We start from the raw sequence: 20,036 nt of genomic DNA, 5'->3' as shown, positions 1-20,036 counted from the left end.
CCATATACTGATGCACTGTAGAAACTTGACAAGGTTTCTTTGACAACACATCCTATGCCTGCAACCTCCATCAGCTACAAGGACAAAGGCAGCAGGTGCTACTGTTCCTATATGCCTGTTAGTTTCCCTCCATCCTGACTTGGCAATATATCAATACAATGCTGCTGGGTCAAAATTTCCTCCTAATAGGACTATGGGATATGTACACCAGTGGCTTATGAAAATAACTTACCCCACCTTCTCAAGGGCAATTAGAGACAGGCAATAAATGCTGGCCTTGCCAATGACACACATTTAATGGCTAAAAATTCCATGTAGGAATGTCTGTTATATAAATGTGAGTATCTTAAAGTGCAGTTTTTGTTCGTCACCCTAAATAAGCAGATAATAATCATTGCTTAGGCAATTAATGATAAAACAGTCTTCAACTAAGTCAGCAAATTTCTCTAATTTAAAGAACATAGCACAATTCGCTAACTTTGGGTCACAACTTCAAAAGAAAAGGGAAGTAACAAAATGGCAGTTTTGAAGCAATAGCAAATTAATTACGCTAAACCTAATGACAGAGCTCCAAGATGAGCAGCCAAGGCATTTTGATGGCACCAAGGCCACAGCATATTTGTTGCTCCATTAACGTGATAAAAGATGCCCATTAACCCCAACCCAGGTCTGAATCTAGTTTCAAAGAGATCAAAAATATTCTCCAGGTGCCTGCAATAGGTTCCACCATGCCCAGTGTCCAGACGCATGCAAGATGTTCCTCTACGCCCATTGTCCAGCCAAACGCAATAGTTTCCATGATGCCCAGTGTTCAGGCAAGGGCAATCGGCTCTTTCAGGCCCGGTGTCCAGGTGCATGCAATAGGTTTCTCTACGCCTAGTGTTCAGGTATGTGCAATAGATTCCATCATGCCCAGTGTCCAGGTGCATGCAACAGATTTCATCATGCCCAGTGTCCAGGCAAGTGCAATAGGATCCTCTATGCACAGTATCCAGGCAAGTGCAATAGACTCAAACCTAGTGTGCAAGCGCAAACCCAGTGTGCAGATTGCAGCAATAGTTTTTTCCACATTCAGTGTGCAGGCAGGTGCAATAGGTTCCTCTATGCCCAGTGTTCAGGTGCATGCAATAGGCTCCTTCACACCCAGTTTCCAGGTGTGTGTAACAGGATTCTCTACGCCTGGTGTCCAGGTGCATGCAGTAAGTTCCACCGTGACCAATGCCCAGGGGTATGCAATAGGCTCCTTCACACCCAGTGTCCAGGTGCATACAATCGGATCCTCTATGCCCAATTTCCAGGTGCGTGCAATAAAACATAGAACATAGCACAGTACAGGCCCTTCAGCCCTCGATGTTGTGCCAAGCTTTGTCTGAAACCAAGATCAAGCTATCCCACTCTCTTTCATTCTGGTATGCTCCATGAGCCTATCCAATAACCGCTTGAAAGTACCTAAAGTGTCCGACTCCACTATCACAGCAGGCAGTCCATTCCACTCCACACCCCAACCACTCTCTGAGTAAAGAGCCTACCTCGGCCATCCCTCCTATATGTCCCACATGAACCTAATACATATGTCCCTAGTAACAGATACACCCACCCAAGGAAATGGTCTCTGAACAACCATTCTATCTATCCCCCTCATCATCTTATAAACCTCTATTAAGTCGCTTCTCATCCTCCTTCGCTTTAAAGAAAAAAGCCCTAGCTCCCTCAACCTTTTCTCATAAGACATACTCTCTAAACCAGGCAGCATCCTGGTAAATCTCCTCTGCACTCTCTCCAATGCTTCCACATCCTTCTTATAGTGAGGGGACCAGAACTATACACAATATTCCAAATGTGGTCTCACCAAGGTCTTGTACAGTTGCAGCATAACCCCACGACTCAAACTCAAACCCCGTTAATAAACGCTAACACACTATAAGCCTTCTTCATGGCTCTATCCACTTAAGTGGCAACATTCAGAGATCTGTGGATATGAACCCCAAGATCTCTCTGTTCCTCCACGTTCCTCAGAACCCTGCCGTTGGCCCTGTAATCCGCATTCAAGTTTGTCCTACCAAAATGAATCACCTTGCACTTACCAGGATTAAACTCCATCTGCTACTTCTCGGCCAACTCTGCATGCTATCAATACCTCTTTGTAGCCTACAACAGCCCTCCACCTCATCCACTACTCCACCAATCTTGGTGTCATCAGCAAATTTACTGACCCAGCCTTCAGCCCACTTCTCCAAGTCATTGATAAAAATCACAAATAGCAGAGGACCCAGCACTGATCCCTGTGGTACACCGCTGGCAACTGGTCTCCTGTCTGAAAATTTTCCATCCACCACTACCCTCTGAGATAGCTTATCCAATCAGTCAAATTTCCCTCTATCCCACAGCTCCTTACTTTCTTCATGAGCCTACCATGGAGAACCTTATCAAACGCCTTCCTAAAATCCACGTATACAACATCAATTGTTCTAACCTTCATCTACACACTTAGTTACCTCCTCAAAGAATTCAATCAAGTTTGTCGACAAGACTTATCCTTCATGAATCTGTGCTGACTATCCCAGATTAAGTTGCATCTTTCCAAATGGTCATAAATCGTATTCCTCGGCACTGAAGTAAAACTAACCAGCCTATAATTACCAGGGTCATTCCTATTTCCTTTCTTGAACAGAGGAACAACATTCGCCACTCTCCAGTCCTCTGGCACTATCCCCGTGGACAGTGAGGACCCAATGATCAAAGCCAAAAGCTTTGCAAACTAATCCCGTGCCTCCCAAAGAATCCTAGGATATATCCCAGCTGGCCCAGGGGACTTATCAACCCTCAGGTTTTTTCAAAATTGCTAATACATCTTCCCTCAGAACATCTACCTCTCCAGCCTATCAGCCCGTATCTCACACTCATCCTCAAAAACATGGCCCCTCTCCTTGGTAAACACTAGGTTCCACTATGCCCAATATCTACTTGCATGCAATAGGTTCCACCTCGTTCAGTGTCCAAGTGCACGCAATAGGTTTCTCTACGCCCAGTATCCATGCAATAAGTTCCGCCACGCCTAGTTTCTAGCTGCACGCAATAAATTTGTAAAGTCACAAGGAAGGTTTACATCAACACCGCAATGAAGTTACTGTGAAATTCCTTCCGTCGCCACGGTACAGAGCCTGTTCAGGTCAATGCACTGAACCAGCACGTCTTTCAGAATGGGGGAAAAACCGGAGCACCTGGAGGAAACCCACGCAGACACTGGAAAATTGCAAATTACACACAGACAGTGACCCAAGTCAGGAACCAAACCCATGTCTCTGGTGCTGTAAAGCAACAGTGCTAACTACTGTGCTACTGTGGCACCCTCATCCAGTGTCCAGGTGTGTGCAACAGGTTCCACTACACCCAGTGCCCAGGTGCGTGCAACAGGTTCCACTACACCCAGTGCCCAGGTGTGTGCAATAGGTTCCTCTGCGCCCGATGTCCAGATGCATGCAATAGGTTTCACCACGCCTAGTTTCTATGTTTGTGAAATAGGTTCCATTTCACCCAGTATCCAGGTGCACGCAACAGGTTCCACCTGGCCCACTGTGCTGGCAAGTGCAATAGGTTCCTCTACGCCCAGTGTCCAGGCAAGCGCAATAGGTTCCACCACACCCAGAGTGTAGGTTGCAGCAATAAGTTTCTCCACGTTCAGCGTGCAGGCAAGTGCAATAGGTTCCTCTATGCCCAGTGTTCAGGTGCATGCAATAGGCTCCATCACACCCATTGTCCAGGTGTGTGCTCCTTCATGCCCAGTGTCCAGGTGCGTGCTCCTTCATGCCCAGTGTCCAGGTGCGTGCTCCTTCATGCCCAGTGTCCAGGTGCGTGCTCCTTCATGCCCAGTGTCCAGGTGCGTGCTCCTTCATGCCCAGTGTCCAGGTGCGTGCTCCTTCATGCCCAGTGTCCAGGTGCGTGCTCCTTCATGCCCAGTGTCCAGGTGCGTGCTCCTTCATGCCCAGTGTCCAGGTGCGTGCTCCTTCATGCCCAGTGTCCAGGTGCGTGCTCCTTCATGCCCAGTGTCCAGGTGCGTGCTCCTTCATGCCCAGTGTCCAGGTGCGTGCTCCTTCATGCCCAGTGTCCAGGTGCGTGCTCCTTCATGCCCAGTGTCCAGGTGCGTGCTCCTTCATGCCCAGTGTCCAGGTGCGTGCTCCTTCATGCCCAGTGTCCAGGTGCGTGCTCCTTCATGCCCAGTGTCCAGGTGCGTGCAATAGGGTCCACCAAGCCTAATGTCCAGACGCGTGCAATAGGCTCCTTCACATCCAGTGTCCAGGTACACACAGTAGCCTCCTTCATGCCCAGTGTTCAGATGCGTGCAATAGGTTTCACTGCGCCCAGTATCCAGGCGAATGCAATAGGTTCCTCTACGTCCAATGTTCAGGTGCACACAAAAGGTTCCTCTATGCCCAGTGTCCAGGTGTGTGCAATAGGTTCCACCATGCCTAGTTTCTAGGTGCATGAAATAGATTCCTCTGTGCCCAGTATAAGAACATAAGAAATAGGAGCAGGAGTAGGCCATCTAGCCCTTCGAGCCTGCCCCGCCATTCAATAAGATCATGGCTGATCTGTCGTGGCTCAGTTCCACATTCCCGCCCTCTCCCCATAACCCTTAATCCCCTTGCCTATCAAAAACCCATCAACCCACTTCTTAAAAATATTTAGCGAGGTAGCCTCCACCACTTCAACAGGCAGAGAATTCCAGAGATTCACCACCCTTTGAGTGAAGAAGTTCTTCCTCAACTCCGTTCTAAACCGCCTCCCCTTTATCTTGAGGCTGTGCCCCCTAGTCCTACTGTCCTTTCTGAGCAGGAAGAGTCTCTCCACCTCTATCCTATCCATCCCATTCATCATCTTATACGTCTCAATGAGATCTCCCCTCATTCTTCTAAACTCTAACGAGTACAAGCCTAGTTTATTCAGCCTCTCCTCATAGTTCAACCCCCTCAACTCTGATATCAGCCTGGTAAACCTCCTCTGCACTCCCTCCAAGGCCAAAATATCCTTGCGTAAGTACGGCACCCAAAACTGCACACAGTACTCCAGCTGCGGCCTCACCAATGCCCTATACAGCCGCAGCAAGACCTCCCTACTTTTATATTCAATCCCCCTCGCTATGAAGGCCAGCATCCCATTCGCCTTCCTGACCACCTGCTGCACCTGCAAGCTGGGTTTTTGCGACTCATGCACAAGGACCCCGAGGTCCCTCTGCACTGTCACCTGCTGCAGTGTATCCAGGTGCATACAATAAGTTCCACCACATCCGGTGTCCAGGCAAGTGCAATAGGTTCCATCACGCCCAGTGTTCAGGCAAGTGCAATAGGTTCCTTTACGCTCAGTGTCCAGGTGTGTGCAATTGGCTCCTTCATGGCCACTGTCCAGGCGCATGCAATAGGCTCCTCCACGCGTAACGTCCAGTGTTGAGGTGTGTGCAACAGGTTCCTCTCCGGCCAGTGTCCAGGCAAATGTAATAGTTCCTTTATGTTCAGTGTCCAGGTGCATGCAATAGATTCCACCTTGCCCAGTGTCCAGGTGCATGCAATAGGTTCCACCACATCCAGTGTCCAGGTACGCGCAACAGGCTCCTTCACACCCAATGTCCAGATGTGCGCAATAGGCTCCTCCACGCTCAGTGTCCAGGTGTACTCAATAGGCTCCTTCACGCCCAGTGTCCGGCTGCATGCAATAACTTTCTCTGTGCCCAAGGTGTGTCAATAGGTTCCAAAAATAAAGAATGCTCAATTGGACCATTCGCACTGATCTGTCCTTCTGCCCTAAGGTTTTATTCACATATTTCTCTTTTTCTTTCTTCTGGTTTAATTACTTCACACTTTTAAAGATTTTCTTTTACCTGCAGTGCATAATGCATAATTGGACTGTTACGATACGCTTCACTTTTGTTTGTTTTTGGAGTACTACCTGTTCATACAACTTGGAGGTCTTGCAGTACAGTTCATAGCATCCCTGTCTCTCAACCAGACAGTTGCACCACCAACTGCAGGACTTGATGGTCAAGGAAGATACGTTCATTATACAACTAGACAGGTGGAGTGTCAACCTTCAAATCCTTCCAAATCTGAGAGAAACTCCTGGTCAGCTGTGCTTGACATGGCATGCCAACCCCCAAGCCACAGACTCTGGCAGGTGACCAGGGAAAAACAAGCTATGGAAAACAAACAAATCAAGCAGGTGCACAAAGAGTCTTGATGGCCCTTGATCAGCTCTAATGAAAGATCATCCAGATTCAAAACATCAGCTCTATTCTCTCTCCACTGATGCTGTCAGACCTGCTGAGGTTTTCCAACATTTTCTATTTCTGATTCCACATTAGATTGCCTCTATACAAGTATATACTTTGTGTGTCTTCTTGATTTCTAGATGCTGGAAGTCTTCTAAGTAATTTATACTAAAACTTTCTTCGACACCCAATTACTAATTTAAAACACACTGCCTTAAAATCTGGTCCCAGCTCGGTTTAGGTACAATTTCTTCCAGTCCCAATAGTGATGCCATTGTCCAGTGAAATGGAAACCCTCTTCCCACACCACTAGCAAATTTGGCAACCATCCCTGTACCCAAATCATCTATATAAATACATGAAGTCCCACTGACCTGCGACACAAAAAAAAAATTAAGCTTACTCTCTAAAAAGTTAGCCAGCCCATCTTCTTCCATGCCAATGTTATCCTTATACCATAAGCTTTTATTTTCTACAATCACCTCTGTTGTGGCACCTTATCAAATGCCTCGTCTCTGCTATAAGACCATAAGATATAGGAACAGAATTAGGCCACTAGACCCATCGAGTCTGCTCCGCCATTCAATCATGGCTGACATTTTTCTCATCCCCATTCTCCTGCCTTTTCCCATAACCCCTGATCCTCTTATTAATCAAGAACCTATCTATATCTGCCTTAAAAACACTCAATGACCTGGCTTCCACAGCCTTCTGCGGCAACGAGTTCCACAAATTCACCACTGGCTGAAAAAATTCCTCCTCATCTCTGTTTTAAAGGATTGTCCCGTTAGCCTGAAGTGTGCCCTTTGGTTCTAGTTTTTCCTACAAGTGGAAACATCCTCTCCACGTTCACTCTATCCAGGCCTCACAGTACCCTGTACGTTTCAATAAGATCCCCCCCCCCACCAATACTTCCAAATTCTAATGAGTACAGACCCAAGGTCCTCAATCGTCCCTCATACAACAAGCTCTTCATTCCAGGAATCATTTTTGTGGACCTCCTTTGGACCCTTTTCAAGGCCGGCACATTGTGAGCAGTTTTGGGTCCAATACTCCAAATGGGGCCTGACCAGAGCCTTATACAGCTTCAGAAGCACATCCCTGCTCTTGTATTCTAGCCCCCTCGACATGAATGCTAATATTGCATTTGCCTTCCTAACTGTTGACTGAACCTGCACGTTAATCTTAAGAGAATCTTGTACAATGATTCCCAAGTCCCTTTGTGTGTTTGATTTCCTAAGCATTTTCCCATTTAGAAAATAGTTTATACCTCCATTCCTCCTTCCAAAGTGCGTAACCTCACACTTTGCCACATTATATTCCATCTGCCACTTCTTTGCCCACTTTCCGAACCTAAGTCATTCTGCAGCCCCCCTGCTTTCTCAATGCTACCTGTCCCTCTACATATCTTTGTGTCATCTACAAATTTAGCAAGTGCCTTAAGTTTCTTCTTCTAAATCTTTAATGCATATTGTGAAAAGTTGTAGTCCCAGCACTGATCTGAGGCACACCGCTAGTCACCGGCTGTCACTCTGAAAAAGACCCCTTTGTCCCCAATCTCTGCCTTCTGCCAGTCAGCCAACCTTCTGTCCATGACAGGATCTTACCCTTAACACCATGGGCACTTAACTTATTTAACAGTCTGTTATGCGGCACCTTGTCAAAGGCCTTCTGGAAATCTAAATAAATCACGTCCACTGGTTCTCCTTTATCTAATTTCCTTGTTACCTCCTCAAAGAATAGATATGTCAGACATGACCTCCCCTTGACAAAGCTGTGCTGACTATTATGCACTTCCAAGTACTCTGCGGTCTCATCTTTAATAATGGCCTTTAAAATCTTGCCAATGACCGAAGTCAGGCTAATCGGCCTTTAATTTCCCATCTGCGGCCTCCCCCCCTTCTTGAACAGCGGTGTTACATTCACTACTTTCCAGTCCTCTGGTACCCTCCCTGCCTCCAGTGATTCCTGAAAGATCACCATTAATGCCTCCACAATTTCCTCAGCTGTGTCTTTTAGAATCCTGGGATATAGTCCATCCAGTCCAGGTGATTTATCCACCTTCAGCCCTTGCAGTTCCCCAGAACTTTCTCCTTAGTGACAGCCACTATGCTCACCTGTGCCCCCCGACTCTCCTGGAGTTCTGGCATCCCACTGGTTTTCCATCGTGAAGACTGATGCAAAGTAACTATTCAATTCCTCTGCCATTGCTTTGTTTCCTATTATTACTTCGCCAGCCTCATTTTCCAATGGTGCAATGGCTATTTTAGCCTCTCTCTTACCTTTCGTATGTTGAAAAAAAACTCTTCCTACCTCCTTTTATATTAGCTAGCTTACACTCATTAATTCATCTTCTCCCCTCTTATTACTCTTTGATTTACCAAATTTGATCCTTTGCCACCACTTTCAATTTACAACCTTCTCTACTTTCCTCATTATGCGGTTTGCAAGAACACCAGTACCATCATGGTTTGAATGTACACCATACTAAAAGTACAGATCCCACTTTGGCCGATACCAGTGCTATGTCCAACAAACCAGAATCCAATTCTCCCACACCAGTCTTTGAATCATGCATTAGTCCCTCCAACCTGGTTTCTCCTCTGCCAATTTGTGGGGCTCAGGTAATAATGCAGAACTTTGAAGTTCTGCTTCTTAATTTGTTGCCTAGGTCCTCATATTGAGCATGTGGACCCTCCTTCTTTGTCCTGGTACCTCTGTAGATCACAACACTGGGTCCTCTGCAGGTTCCTCTCAGCCCCAAGCAGATGTCTTGATCCCTGGCACCGGACAGGCAACATAACCATGAAGACTCACATTTTTTACTGCAAAGAACCTTGTCAATCCCTCTGTCCATACGATCCTCAACTGCCACTAAGTTCCTTGAATGGCTTCCTGTACCACGATGCTGTGGTCAGTTAGCTCGTCCAAACTGCAGTCCTCACTTTTATCCAAAGACCACAAATCTGTTGGACAACTGTAAAGGCTGAGGCCCCTGTGCTACAGCCCTTTGAGTCCCTTACCTGCCTCACTTGCAGTCACACGCACCTGCCCCCTTACCTACCTCACTTGCAGTCACACACACCTGCCCCCTTACCTGCCTCACTTGCAGTCACACACACCTGCCCCCTTACCTGCCTCACTTGCAGTCACACGCACCTGCCCCCTTACCTGCCTCACTTGCAGTCACACGCACCTGCCCCCTTACCTGCCTCACTTGCAGTCACACGCACCTGCCCCCTTACCTGCCTCACTTGCAGTCACACGCACCTGCCCCCTTACCTGCCTCACTTGCAGTCACACGCACCTGCCCCCTTACCTGCCTCACTTGCAGTCACACGCACCTGCCCCCTTACCTGCCTCACTTGCAGTCACACGCACCTGCCCCCTTACCTGCCTCACTTGCAGTCACACGCACCTGTCCCTGACCAGGTCAGAAGATCCTGTCTAAGAAGTGCAACTGCCTCCTGGTACAAAAAATCCAGCGAACATTCACCCTAACACGTTAGTGTCTGTAGTTCAGCCTTCAGCTCAAATTCTGCACTGAAGCTGCTCAAACTTCCAAATGTTTGGTGCAGATGTATTGGCCCTGGGTCACACTGGCCACAGTAAAAAGTCTGACAACACCAGGTTTTAGTCCAACCTATTTATTTGATAATATTCTCACTAGCTTTCGAGGGGACAGCCTCTTCGTCAGGTGAATGGAGAGTTCTGGCCTCAGACAGAGCATATAAAGCACAGACAGTTTAGAGATTACTGTCCCCTCGAAAGCTAGTGAGAATATTATCAAATAAATAGGTTGGACTAAAACCTGGTGTTGTCAGACTTTTTACTGTGTTTACGCCAGTCCAACGCCGGCATACCCACATCACACTGGCCAAACAGGAGCTCCCACATGCCGCAGCTGTGACACATCACCTTTCCATAAGGCATAGAAGCAGAAATAAGCCATTCTGTTCATCAAGTCTGCCCCATCAATGAGATCATGACATCCCATCAATGAGAAAAGATCATCAACTCAATTTTCAGCCTTATCCGATAATCTTTGATCCCTTCCTGATTAAAAATCTGTATCTCAGCCTTGAACATACTTAAACTAGCCCCTACACCTCTGTGTGATAAAGAATTCCACAGATTCATCACCCTCACAGAGGAAATTCATCTTCATCTCTGTCTTAAATGGGCAACCCCTTACTTCTTTATCCAGAGTGGTTGGAATACGGAACTTATTACAAAAAGCAGTACGTGAGGAGGACAGCATAGATGGAGAAGGTAACTAAGCTTCTGAGAAAGGAGGATGGTGTTAGATGAAGAGGGTTGACAGCAGGCTTCAGTGCAGCATAACCAATTGCATATATCTGTTCAGCCTATTTGCGAGTTTTAAATGCTTAGCAGCATTTAAGACTGTGACTGAGAACATCAGAAATATTCCTCACCAAAAAACAAGAACTGATCAGTAATGATATTGCATAGATGAAAAGAAAGTCGTCCAAAATTGGAGTGCCAATTAAATAAATTAGGAAGGCAAAGAAAAACTCCAAAAATAAGAATCAAGGAATAGCATTCTAACAGAAAGTGTTCTACAGGCACATTAACCATGCTAGTGATGGGGCATCTTAAACTCAAATATTGACAACAAAATGGCAGAAATATTAAGTAATTACTTTGCCTCCAAAGACCAAGGGAAGTTATATGATAGACATGACATTAAAAGATTCAAAATATTGTGACAGAAAGGTGGGGATGGGGGCATAATTGTTAAACTAATTCTAAATGATAAAATCTCTGGTCTGGATTACACCCATCTATTTAAACAGTTTTGAAAGAATTAGCAGAGACATTAATACAAAAATATAATACTATGTAAGAATTACAAATCTTTTCTTTTTGCTATTACAATAAACTAAACCACAGATTGTCATCAAGCGAGAGGAAGGAGAATCTCTACACTGACCAGAGTTTTTGTGAACTAATTGTTCATAGTTTATTTGCACAACAGCATTTCTGAATCTGAACTTCACACATCACTGAGCTACAGCCGTTAGGCTCTAAGCAAGTTCTGACTACTGAAATTTTTGATTTGCCAGTTGAGGCGGTAGCAGATATGACTACTGTACTTCTAATCAAAAACTGAATCCCAATATAAAATTCTTTGTTGAAATTTGTACATTTTCCCCCTATTTCAGTCTTCTATTTTGCTCGCTTTGCCTGCCATATACCTTTCTCCGGATATTCTATGTCTATTATCTCACTCACTCAACTGCCTGTATTTCCTTTTCATGAAGCTCATTCTCCCTACTCTCCATTCATTCTCTAATTTCTGAAAACGAGCAAAGCCTGAAATCTGGACCACAGTTGTGATGTTTAGCTGCTAAGATGAAACTGTATTTCAGTTGAACTATCTATTTAAGGTAGTTCTACTATCAAGTGCTCTCTCAGGATACAATCTACAAACTTGCCTCACTAAAATATTACATCAATAATTATTCCTCAGCAGGAAATAATACTGTTTTATACTTTAGAGATATTGTGACTGGTATTTTCAAAGCTTTTACGTAGAGGATCTTTTCTATAATCCATTATTATTCGTATTCTCTGCTACTTTATAAGGACAGGAATATTATGTCATGTTATCTACAATGTATTATCCTGCTGCTAATGTGAAGATATTGTCCTTTAAGGCCGCAATGTCTATCTGATTTTAACTAAACATGACGTATGGGCCATAAGAGTTTAACTGCATCTTTTAAAAGATAAATTTGCAAGTTAGAATGACTGGTTTCCTTCTTTGAAGTCTGACCAATTGCAGAAAGGTGTTGCAGACAAAATGATTGATAGAAATACTGTTCAAAATATTATTCAATTTTATAAAAGATGTATAATTATACCACAAAGCGCAATGTATTACTCTGTTGCTGCTGAGGGGAAAGTATCCTATGGCTCTAGTCTAATTGGCAAAAAACCCTATCCAGGTTCATTCAAAAGCTAATTGTTATTCAGGTGAGATCTCACAACTTTGCTTTGTTTGTGGGAAGCTCAATTTGGAGCCTGTAAACATTACAACCTCAGAACTTACGCTCCTGGAGACATTTATTCTAGGTTGCAAATGCCTCATTTCAGTGCAAAGTAGGAATTTTAATTAGAGAACATTAGACATTGGATGTTTGACATGAGCAGTGCTCAGGCTCAACATGCTGCACATTAAGTAGAATGTGATATGTTATACCATGTGATGCAGTGTATTATTCTGCTGTTCGCACTACTTGACATTAGAATTTCATTGCATTATTTACTGCAGATCAGAACCTTACTGTTTCATACCATGAGAATGTCAAGGCACAAAGCGTTCTGTATTTTTTGTCAATTAAGGCAATTTAAATTAACATTGCAAATTATTCTCTTTGCTTCTTCACGCTCCTTTGTTTCGTCATGCCTTCCTTTATTAAAAGTGTTACCTAAAAATTTGCGTTGTGATCCTTGATTTGCATCCCAGTATTTTGCCACTCACATTCTTCCCTCTTCCAAGCCTATGACATTGTGCTCAATCCTGAAAAAAAACTCTTCCAAATCACTTACTCCTGCCCTTCAAAATTCCCAATTATGTAGCTTCTGGTCTTTAATTCATTAGATCTTAACCACACCCTGTCCACCATCTTTGATGCCCTTATCCCCAGAGAATCACTTGCAACAGTTTTGTTTCTCACTCTTGCACTCTGCTGCTCCATTCCCTTTTTTCTCATCTACTTGTTGTTACTTGACCGCATCAGTGGAAGTCACATCATCTATTTCCATACATACACTTTCAACATCCAGTTCTAACTCTCCATCATCTCTCTGGACCCTCTCCTCTGTCTGTGAATTAGAATTTGGCACAGAGTCTGCACCAACTCTCTGACAAGGTATCTTAACCAGGCCTTATCCCACACCATAACCCTGTAACCCCATGTATTTACCATGGCTAATCCATCTAACCTACACACCTTGGGGACACTAAGGAGCAATTTAGCATGGCCAGTCAATTTAGCCTGCACATCTTGGACTGCAGGAGGAAACCAGAGCACCTGGAGGAAATCCACGCAGACACAGAGAGAACGTGCAAACTCCACACAGACAATCACCCAACACCAGAATTGAATCCAGGTCCCTGGCACTGTGATGCACCAGTGCTAACTATTGTGTTGCCCTGTCTGTTTGTCCAATATCCAGCATCGCATGAGCAGAAATTTCCTCCAATAAAAGACTGGGAAGACAGAAGTCATTATCTTTGATTTATGCCACATACTATGTTCCCTTAGCACCAATTCGCTCCCTATTTCCAGCAATTGAGAGGTTGAAGCAGACTGTTTGCTATCTTGGTGTAATACATGACCCTGCGGTGAGCTTCCTACCACACATAAGACTGCTCATTTCCACCTTCATAACATTATACAACTTTGATCTTGCTTCAGCTTATCTGCCACTGGAACCCTTATTGACACTTTGTTACCTGTAAACATGATTATTCTATCACACTCCTGGCTACTGTTCCACATTCTACCCTCTGTAAACCAGAGCTTTCAAAATCCTGCCACTTGTGTCCTATATCTTACTAAGTTCTACTTAGCTATCTTTCGTGCGCACAGTGACATACCTTGACTCCTTGCATTCCTACCACTGGTAGCCATCCCTTCAGTTACCTCAACTCAAGAGGTCTGGAATTCTTTAACCTCTCTTTCATCCTTAACACTTATTAACACCACTCTGACCAAGCCTGTAGTATAAAATGCCTTTTGATGTTTTATTACTTTAAATGTACTGTAGAAATGCAAATCAATGTTGTTGAACAGATGTGATGTGGATATGCCGGCGTTAGACTGGGGTAAACACAGTAAAAAGTCTGACAACACCAGGTTTAAGTCCAACCGATTTATTCGATAGTACGCTCACTAGCTTTCGGGGTTAGTCCCTTCGTCAGGTGAATGGAGAGTTCTGGCCTCAGACAGAGCATATAAAGCACAGACAGTTTACAGATTACTGATTAGAATGCGAATCTTTACACCTAACCTGCTGTTCAAGTCTTAAAGTGGCCAACAATGTGAGTGGAAAGAGCACTGATCACAGGTTAAAGAGATGTGTATTGTCTCCACACAATACAGTAAGTGAGGTTTTGCAAACCCAGGCAAGTCACAGGGGTTACAGATAGTGCGACATGAACCCAAGATATGTAGGTTAGATAGATTAGCCATGGTAGATGTGTGAAGTTACGGGTAGAAGGTGAGAGAAAGGGCCTGGGTAAATTACTCTGTCCTGGGTTCATTTTGAGTCTGAGGCCAGAACTCTCCATTCACCTGACGAAGGAACTAACCCCGAAAGCTAGTGAGTGTACTATCAAATAAATCAGTTGGACTTAAACCTGGTGTTGTCGGACTTTTTACTGTGTTGAACAGATGGCCAGAGTGTGCCCACTGGATATACCAGAGTCATAGAGGTTTACATTATGAAAACAGGCCGTTCAGCCCAACTTGTCCATGCCGTGCTTTTTTTTTAAAACCTCTAAGCAAATCCCAATTGCCCACATTGAATGACATTATAGTTACTAGAGCTGAATGACATTATTGTTACTAGAGAGGCAGTGCTCAACAGACTGGAGGGACTGATTGTGGACAAGTCCCCAGGACCAGATGGAATGCATCCAAGGGTTCTGAAGGAAATGGCGGAGGTGATAGTGGATGCCTTGGTGATTATTTTCCAAACGTCGCTGGATTCCGGGGAAGTGCCAGAAGATTGGAAAACGGCTAATGTTACGCCGTTGTTTAAGAAGGGTGGCAGGCAAAAGGCAGGGAATTATAGGCCGGTTAGTTTAACGTATGTTGTAGGAAAAACGTCAGAATCCGTGATCAAGGAGAAAATACCGGGGCATCTTGAGGAGAATTGCTCGGTAGAGCAGACGCAGCATGGTTTCGTTAAGGGGAAGTCGTGTCTGACGAATTTATTGGAGTTCTATGAGGATGTGTCTAGGGCGGTGGATAGAGGAGAGCGGTGGATGTGGTCTTTCTTGATTTTCAGAAGGCGTTTGACAAGGTGCCTCACAAGAGGTCATTGCAGAAGGTCAGGGGGCATGGAGTTGGGGGTAGGGTGTTAGCGTGGATAGAGGATTGGTTGTTAAATAGGAAGCAGAGAGTGGGGGTCAATGGGTGCTATTCGGATTGACGGTTGGTGACTAGTGGAGTGCCCCAGGGGTCGGTGCTGGGGCCTCAGCTATTCACCATTTATATAGATGATCTGGAGGAGGGAACTGAGTGTATGGTGTCGAAATTTGCTGATGACACCAAGATTGGTGGAACGGCAAATTGTGCAGAGGGTGTGGAGAGTCTGCAGAAGGATCTAGATAGGCTGGGCGAATGGGCCAGGAACTGGCAAATGTGAGGTTGTCCACTTTGGTCGGAATAATGGTAGGAAGGACTATTACTTTCGTGGCGAAAAACTGCAGCATGCGACGGTGCAGAGGGACCTCGGGGTCCTTGTGCATGAGTCGCAAAAACCCAGCCTGCAGGTGCAGCAGGTGGTCAGGAAGGCTAATGGGATGCTGGCCTTCATAGCGAGGGGGATTGAATATAAAAGTAGGGAGGTCTTGCTGCAGCTGTATAGGGCATTGGTGAGGCCGCAGCTGGAGTACTGTGTGCGTTTTGGTCGCCGCACTTACGCAAGGATATTTTGGCCTTGGAGGGAGTGCAGAGGAGGTTTACTAGGCTGATTCCGGAGTTGAGGGGGTTGAACTATGAGGAGAGGCTGAATAAACTAGGCTTGTACTCGTTAGAGTTTAGAAGAATGAGGGGAGATCTCATTGAGACGTATAAGATGTTGAATGGGATGGATAGGATAGAGGTGGAGAGGCTCTTCCCACTCAGAAAGGACAGTAGGACTAGAGGGCACAGCCTCAGAATAAAGGGGGGTGCGGTTTAGAACAGAGTTGAGGAGGAACTTCTTCACTCAAAGGGTGGTGAATCTCTGGAATTCTCTGCCCATTGAAGTGGTGGAGGCTGCCTCGCTCAATATTTTTAAGACGCGGGTTGATAGGTTTTTGATAGGCATGGGGATTATGGGTTATGGGGAGAGGGCAGGAATGTGGAACTGAACCACGACAGATCAGCCACGATCTTACTGAATGGCGGGGCAGGCTCGAGGGGCTAGATGGCCTACTCCTGCTCCTATTTCTTATGTTTATGTATTATGTTTCACATTTGGCCCATACCCCTCTGTACTCATTGTAGTCATGTAACTATCTAAATGCTTTTTAAAAGATAAAATTGTACCCGCCTTTACTACCACCTCTGGCAGCTTGTTCCAGACACTCACCACCCTCTATGTGAAAAAATTGCCCCTCTGGACACTTTTGTTTCTCTCCCCTCTCAACTTAAACCTATGCTCTCTAGTTTTAGACTCCCCTATCTTTGGGAAAAGATACTGACTATCTACCTTGTCTACGCCCTCATTATTTTATAGGCCTCTATAAGGTCACCCCTAGCCAGAGAAAAAAGTCCCAGTCTATTCAGTCTCTCCTTATAAGTCAATCAAGTCCCAGTAGCATCCTAGTAAATCTTTTCTGCACTCTTTCTAGTTTAATAATATCCTTTCTATAATAGGGTGACCAGAATTGCACACAATTTTGCATACTAGTTTTATTCTACAATGAAAGAAAGAGAATATAACCAGCAAGCCAAATCACTTTACCATTCTGTGGTTATGTACTTAACTCTTGGACATAACTTTTCATAAGACATGCACAGTTCCATCAGTTGCATTTGGAGCTACATCAGGTGCAGAAGGCAGCCATTTGGCCCATTGCATCTGCACCGATCCTCTGACAGAGTAACTTACCCAGGCCCTTTCTCTCACCTTCTACCCGTAACTTCACACATCTACCATGGCTAATCCATCTAACCTACATATCTTGGGATACTATGGGGCAATTTAGCACGGACAATCCACCTAACCTTCACATCTTTGAACTATGGGAGGAAACCACACAGACAAAGGGAAAATGTGCAAATTCTACACAGAGTCACCCAAGGCTGAATTGAACCAGGTACCTGGCACTGAGGCAGCTTGCTAACCACTGTGCCACACTGCTTGCAGGATTGCATCTTGGCACTGATTCTCTTTGGCATATTATTCTCTTATTTTATTGTTGTATACTTTCAATGATTCAAATGAGGGTGTTGATTTTCACATTAAGTGACAGGCTGCTCGTGATTGTCGATACCAGAACTTGCAGCAAGCTGGTCAACTTGGCAAGACTGTGCAGCAAGACCAAAGCGCATAAAGTCCTAGTCTGTGAGTTGCCATTTGTTGTTGATGCCACACTGAAGTTCTCCAATGTCTAGAAGTTTGAAATGAGACTCCACCTTTCGTCAATATTAGTAACCTCACTCTGAAGATCATCAAGAGCTTCATATACCTTGGATCAACAATCATGAGCAACCTGTCACTTGATGCGAAAATCAACACCAGGATTGCTGAGGCTGCCAAGTTGATGAGGGCATGCGTGGACCATGCAAAGCAATCAAAAGTACCAAATTTTGTGTGTATCAAGCTTGGATTTTCAGTACCCTCCTCTACTGTAGCAAGTCACGGACCACTTGTAGAAGCCAAGAAAATTGGTTAATCAGCTTCCACTGCCTCAATGATTATTGGGTATCTCCTGGTCGGACTAACTGCCAAATAGAAAGCGTGTAGGGTTCTCCAGCATGCTGGCTATCTTGAGTCAGTGGCAACTCCGTTGGCTGGTTATGTGGCCATGGATGATGGCTGCATTCTAAAGGCATGCTTGGAATCAGAGTTGATACATGGACAGTCTTCATTGTTGACTAGAGTGCATGGAGACAAGTAGTCAGAAAGGTTGTGGAAAAAGCAGAGATCAAAGGAATAATCAGATGGCAGAATGAAGAAAACATTCAGTCGACCTTGGGTCAATGCTATTCATTAGTGTCAGCTGTGGAAGGGACTGCCACTCATGAGTTACCCTCTACAGCCGCAATATTCAATCTAGAAATAGTACATTGTCTCCCAACACAGATGGATGCCAACTTAACTATCATTTAGATTTTCTGTGCATCGTCCAAACCTTATATTGCAGCACTCCCATTATCACTGGGATAACGTGTGAAGTCAAAAGACAATTTAACACACTTTAAGGGTATAAATGATAACACCCAAGCATCAACATTCATTCAGTTGAGCTTTATTTACTTCAACTAATTTATGGTAACTGAAAATTAAGGTGGTGGCAAGAGGGAATGTGATTCAAAAGCATCATAGTTACATTTAGCTCCCCTCTGAATTAGGATTTGAAAAACGTGGACAGTTAATCTGGGAATAGTTTGAGCACATATCACATTTCCAAAAAGAACTTTGAGACCAAAGGTTAAATGTACAGGTGGTCCATATGTTAAGCGGTCACATGGGAGACAAAAAAAATATTGGAACACTCATTTACTCAATCTGCATTATGAAACATACTTTATCCCAACACGGATCAATGACAGCTGTCATGGAAAGTACACATCACAAATTGACACTAAAAGATTAAACATAACAATACAAGATAAAACGAGAAAAGCCAAAATATTTTATTTTAAATGGTCTGTATTAAACTGTTTGGCCCAAGCTTTTACTCCACTGTCTGAATTCTCTAGGACCAGAAGTGCGTGGGCTGAAATGACAACACAGTACAGTAATTTGGAAAGGTACTTTATCAAAGGTAGAGCATTTATAGCGTGCTGAATTTTGTAAAATTCTGAATTATTCCACATATTTAAAGGTTCACCGTGGCCTTTACGACAACGTTAAATAAAAGCAAAAATACTCAGTTTACAACACACCCAAGTTAACTATACTGATAGAAAATGTTAGCTGTTGACTATGTTCAGCAGCTTCCAGTACTTCACACACTTTTTGTATTTAAAGTTGACTTACAGGATAGAATAGTTCTAAATGGGAGTTTCTGTCACTCCTGTAGGCCTACACCGTGTGAAATGAGCCTTAAATCAGCCCAGACACTAAAGTCAATTACCCTGCCCTTTGAGGCTCACACCGCAGACACAGAGACCGGAGCCTTTCTTTTCCTTCGGCAATAACAAACAATCCGACATCACAGAAAAACCGACAGCCAGTGACGCCAGCTCACCTTCTAAAAGTAGGCTTCTCCTTCCCGCCATTTTTGTTTTCAGTCCTTTGTGGCCTTCGGCGGAACGGTGCCGGCGCAACGCGGGCTGCACAACACCAGCTCGGCCATGTCAGTGCGCAGAGGCCGGAGGGGGTGGGGGAGGAGGCACCGCTGGGCCGGAACCAACCAAGCCGGAACTCAGCAGCCCGGACCAGTTAACCTCCGGAACCCAGCAGCCCGGACCAATTAACCCCGGAACCGATAACTGCCCCTCACCCTGTTTACTGGTTCACACCAACCAGTAATCTACTACCTTATCTTACTCTTCACCATGATAAGAGGGAAACGCTACTTAAAAATGGAGCATTCTAAGTTATTTCTCCCTTATTGTTTCAAAAACAGCGTGCGTTTCTCTACTTAATTATTTAAAAAGCGATTCTGGGCGGTGCAACCAGTCCCCACAGATGTTCAGTGGTTTGTATTCCCCAGCGGTCAGTCAATGTATGATTCACCCTTTAACTCACTAGCTCACTGCACCTGTTCTTACGTTAAGACTTGAAAGGGATGGGGTCTGCTGGTTTTGCATTGAAGCTGTTTCAGATGAGCATCAACCGCCAGAGAGGGCGGAAAGAA

General features: G+C 44.7%; 1 protein-coding gene across 3 annotated transcripts in view; it reads right to left on the bottom strand.

Annotated features, from left to right (window-relative positions):
• Positions 1-19,547, bottom strand: part of senp6a (SUMO specific peptidase 6a) — a 132,779-nt gene extending 113,232 nt beyond the window's left edge. For all 3 annotated transcript variants that reach the window (XM_080200271.1, XM_080200273.1, XM_080200274.1), the window contains exon 1: positions 19,425-19,547. In XM_080200271.1, coding sequence (XP_080056397.1) covers positions 19,425-19,455 — 31 coding nt within the window. In that variant the 5' untranslated portion in view covers positions 19,456-19,547. The remainder of the gene's footprint in view (positions 1-19,424) is intronic.
• Between the last annotated feature and the right edge of the window lie 489 nt (positions 19,548-20,036).

This window comes from Carcharhinus amblyrhynchos, chromosome 12, assembly GCF_965287045.1.
Source record: "Carcharhinus amblyrhynchos chromosome 12, sCarAmb.v2.hapA, whole genome shotgun sequence".
Taxonomy (NCBI): Eukaryota; Metazoa; Chordata; class Chondrichthyes; order Carcharhiniformes; family Carcharhinidae; genus Carcharhinus; species Carcharhinus amblyrhynchos.
The sequence above is the reverse complement of the archived record's forward strand: the minus strand, read 5'-3'. Positions and strand labels throughout refer to the sequence as shown.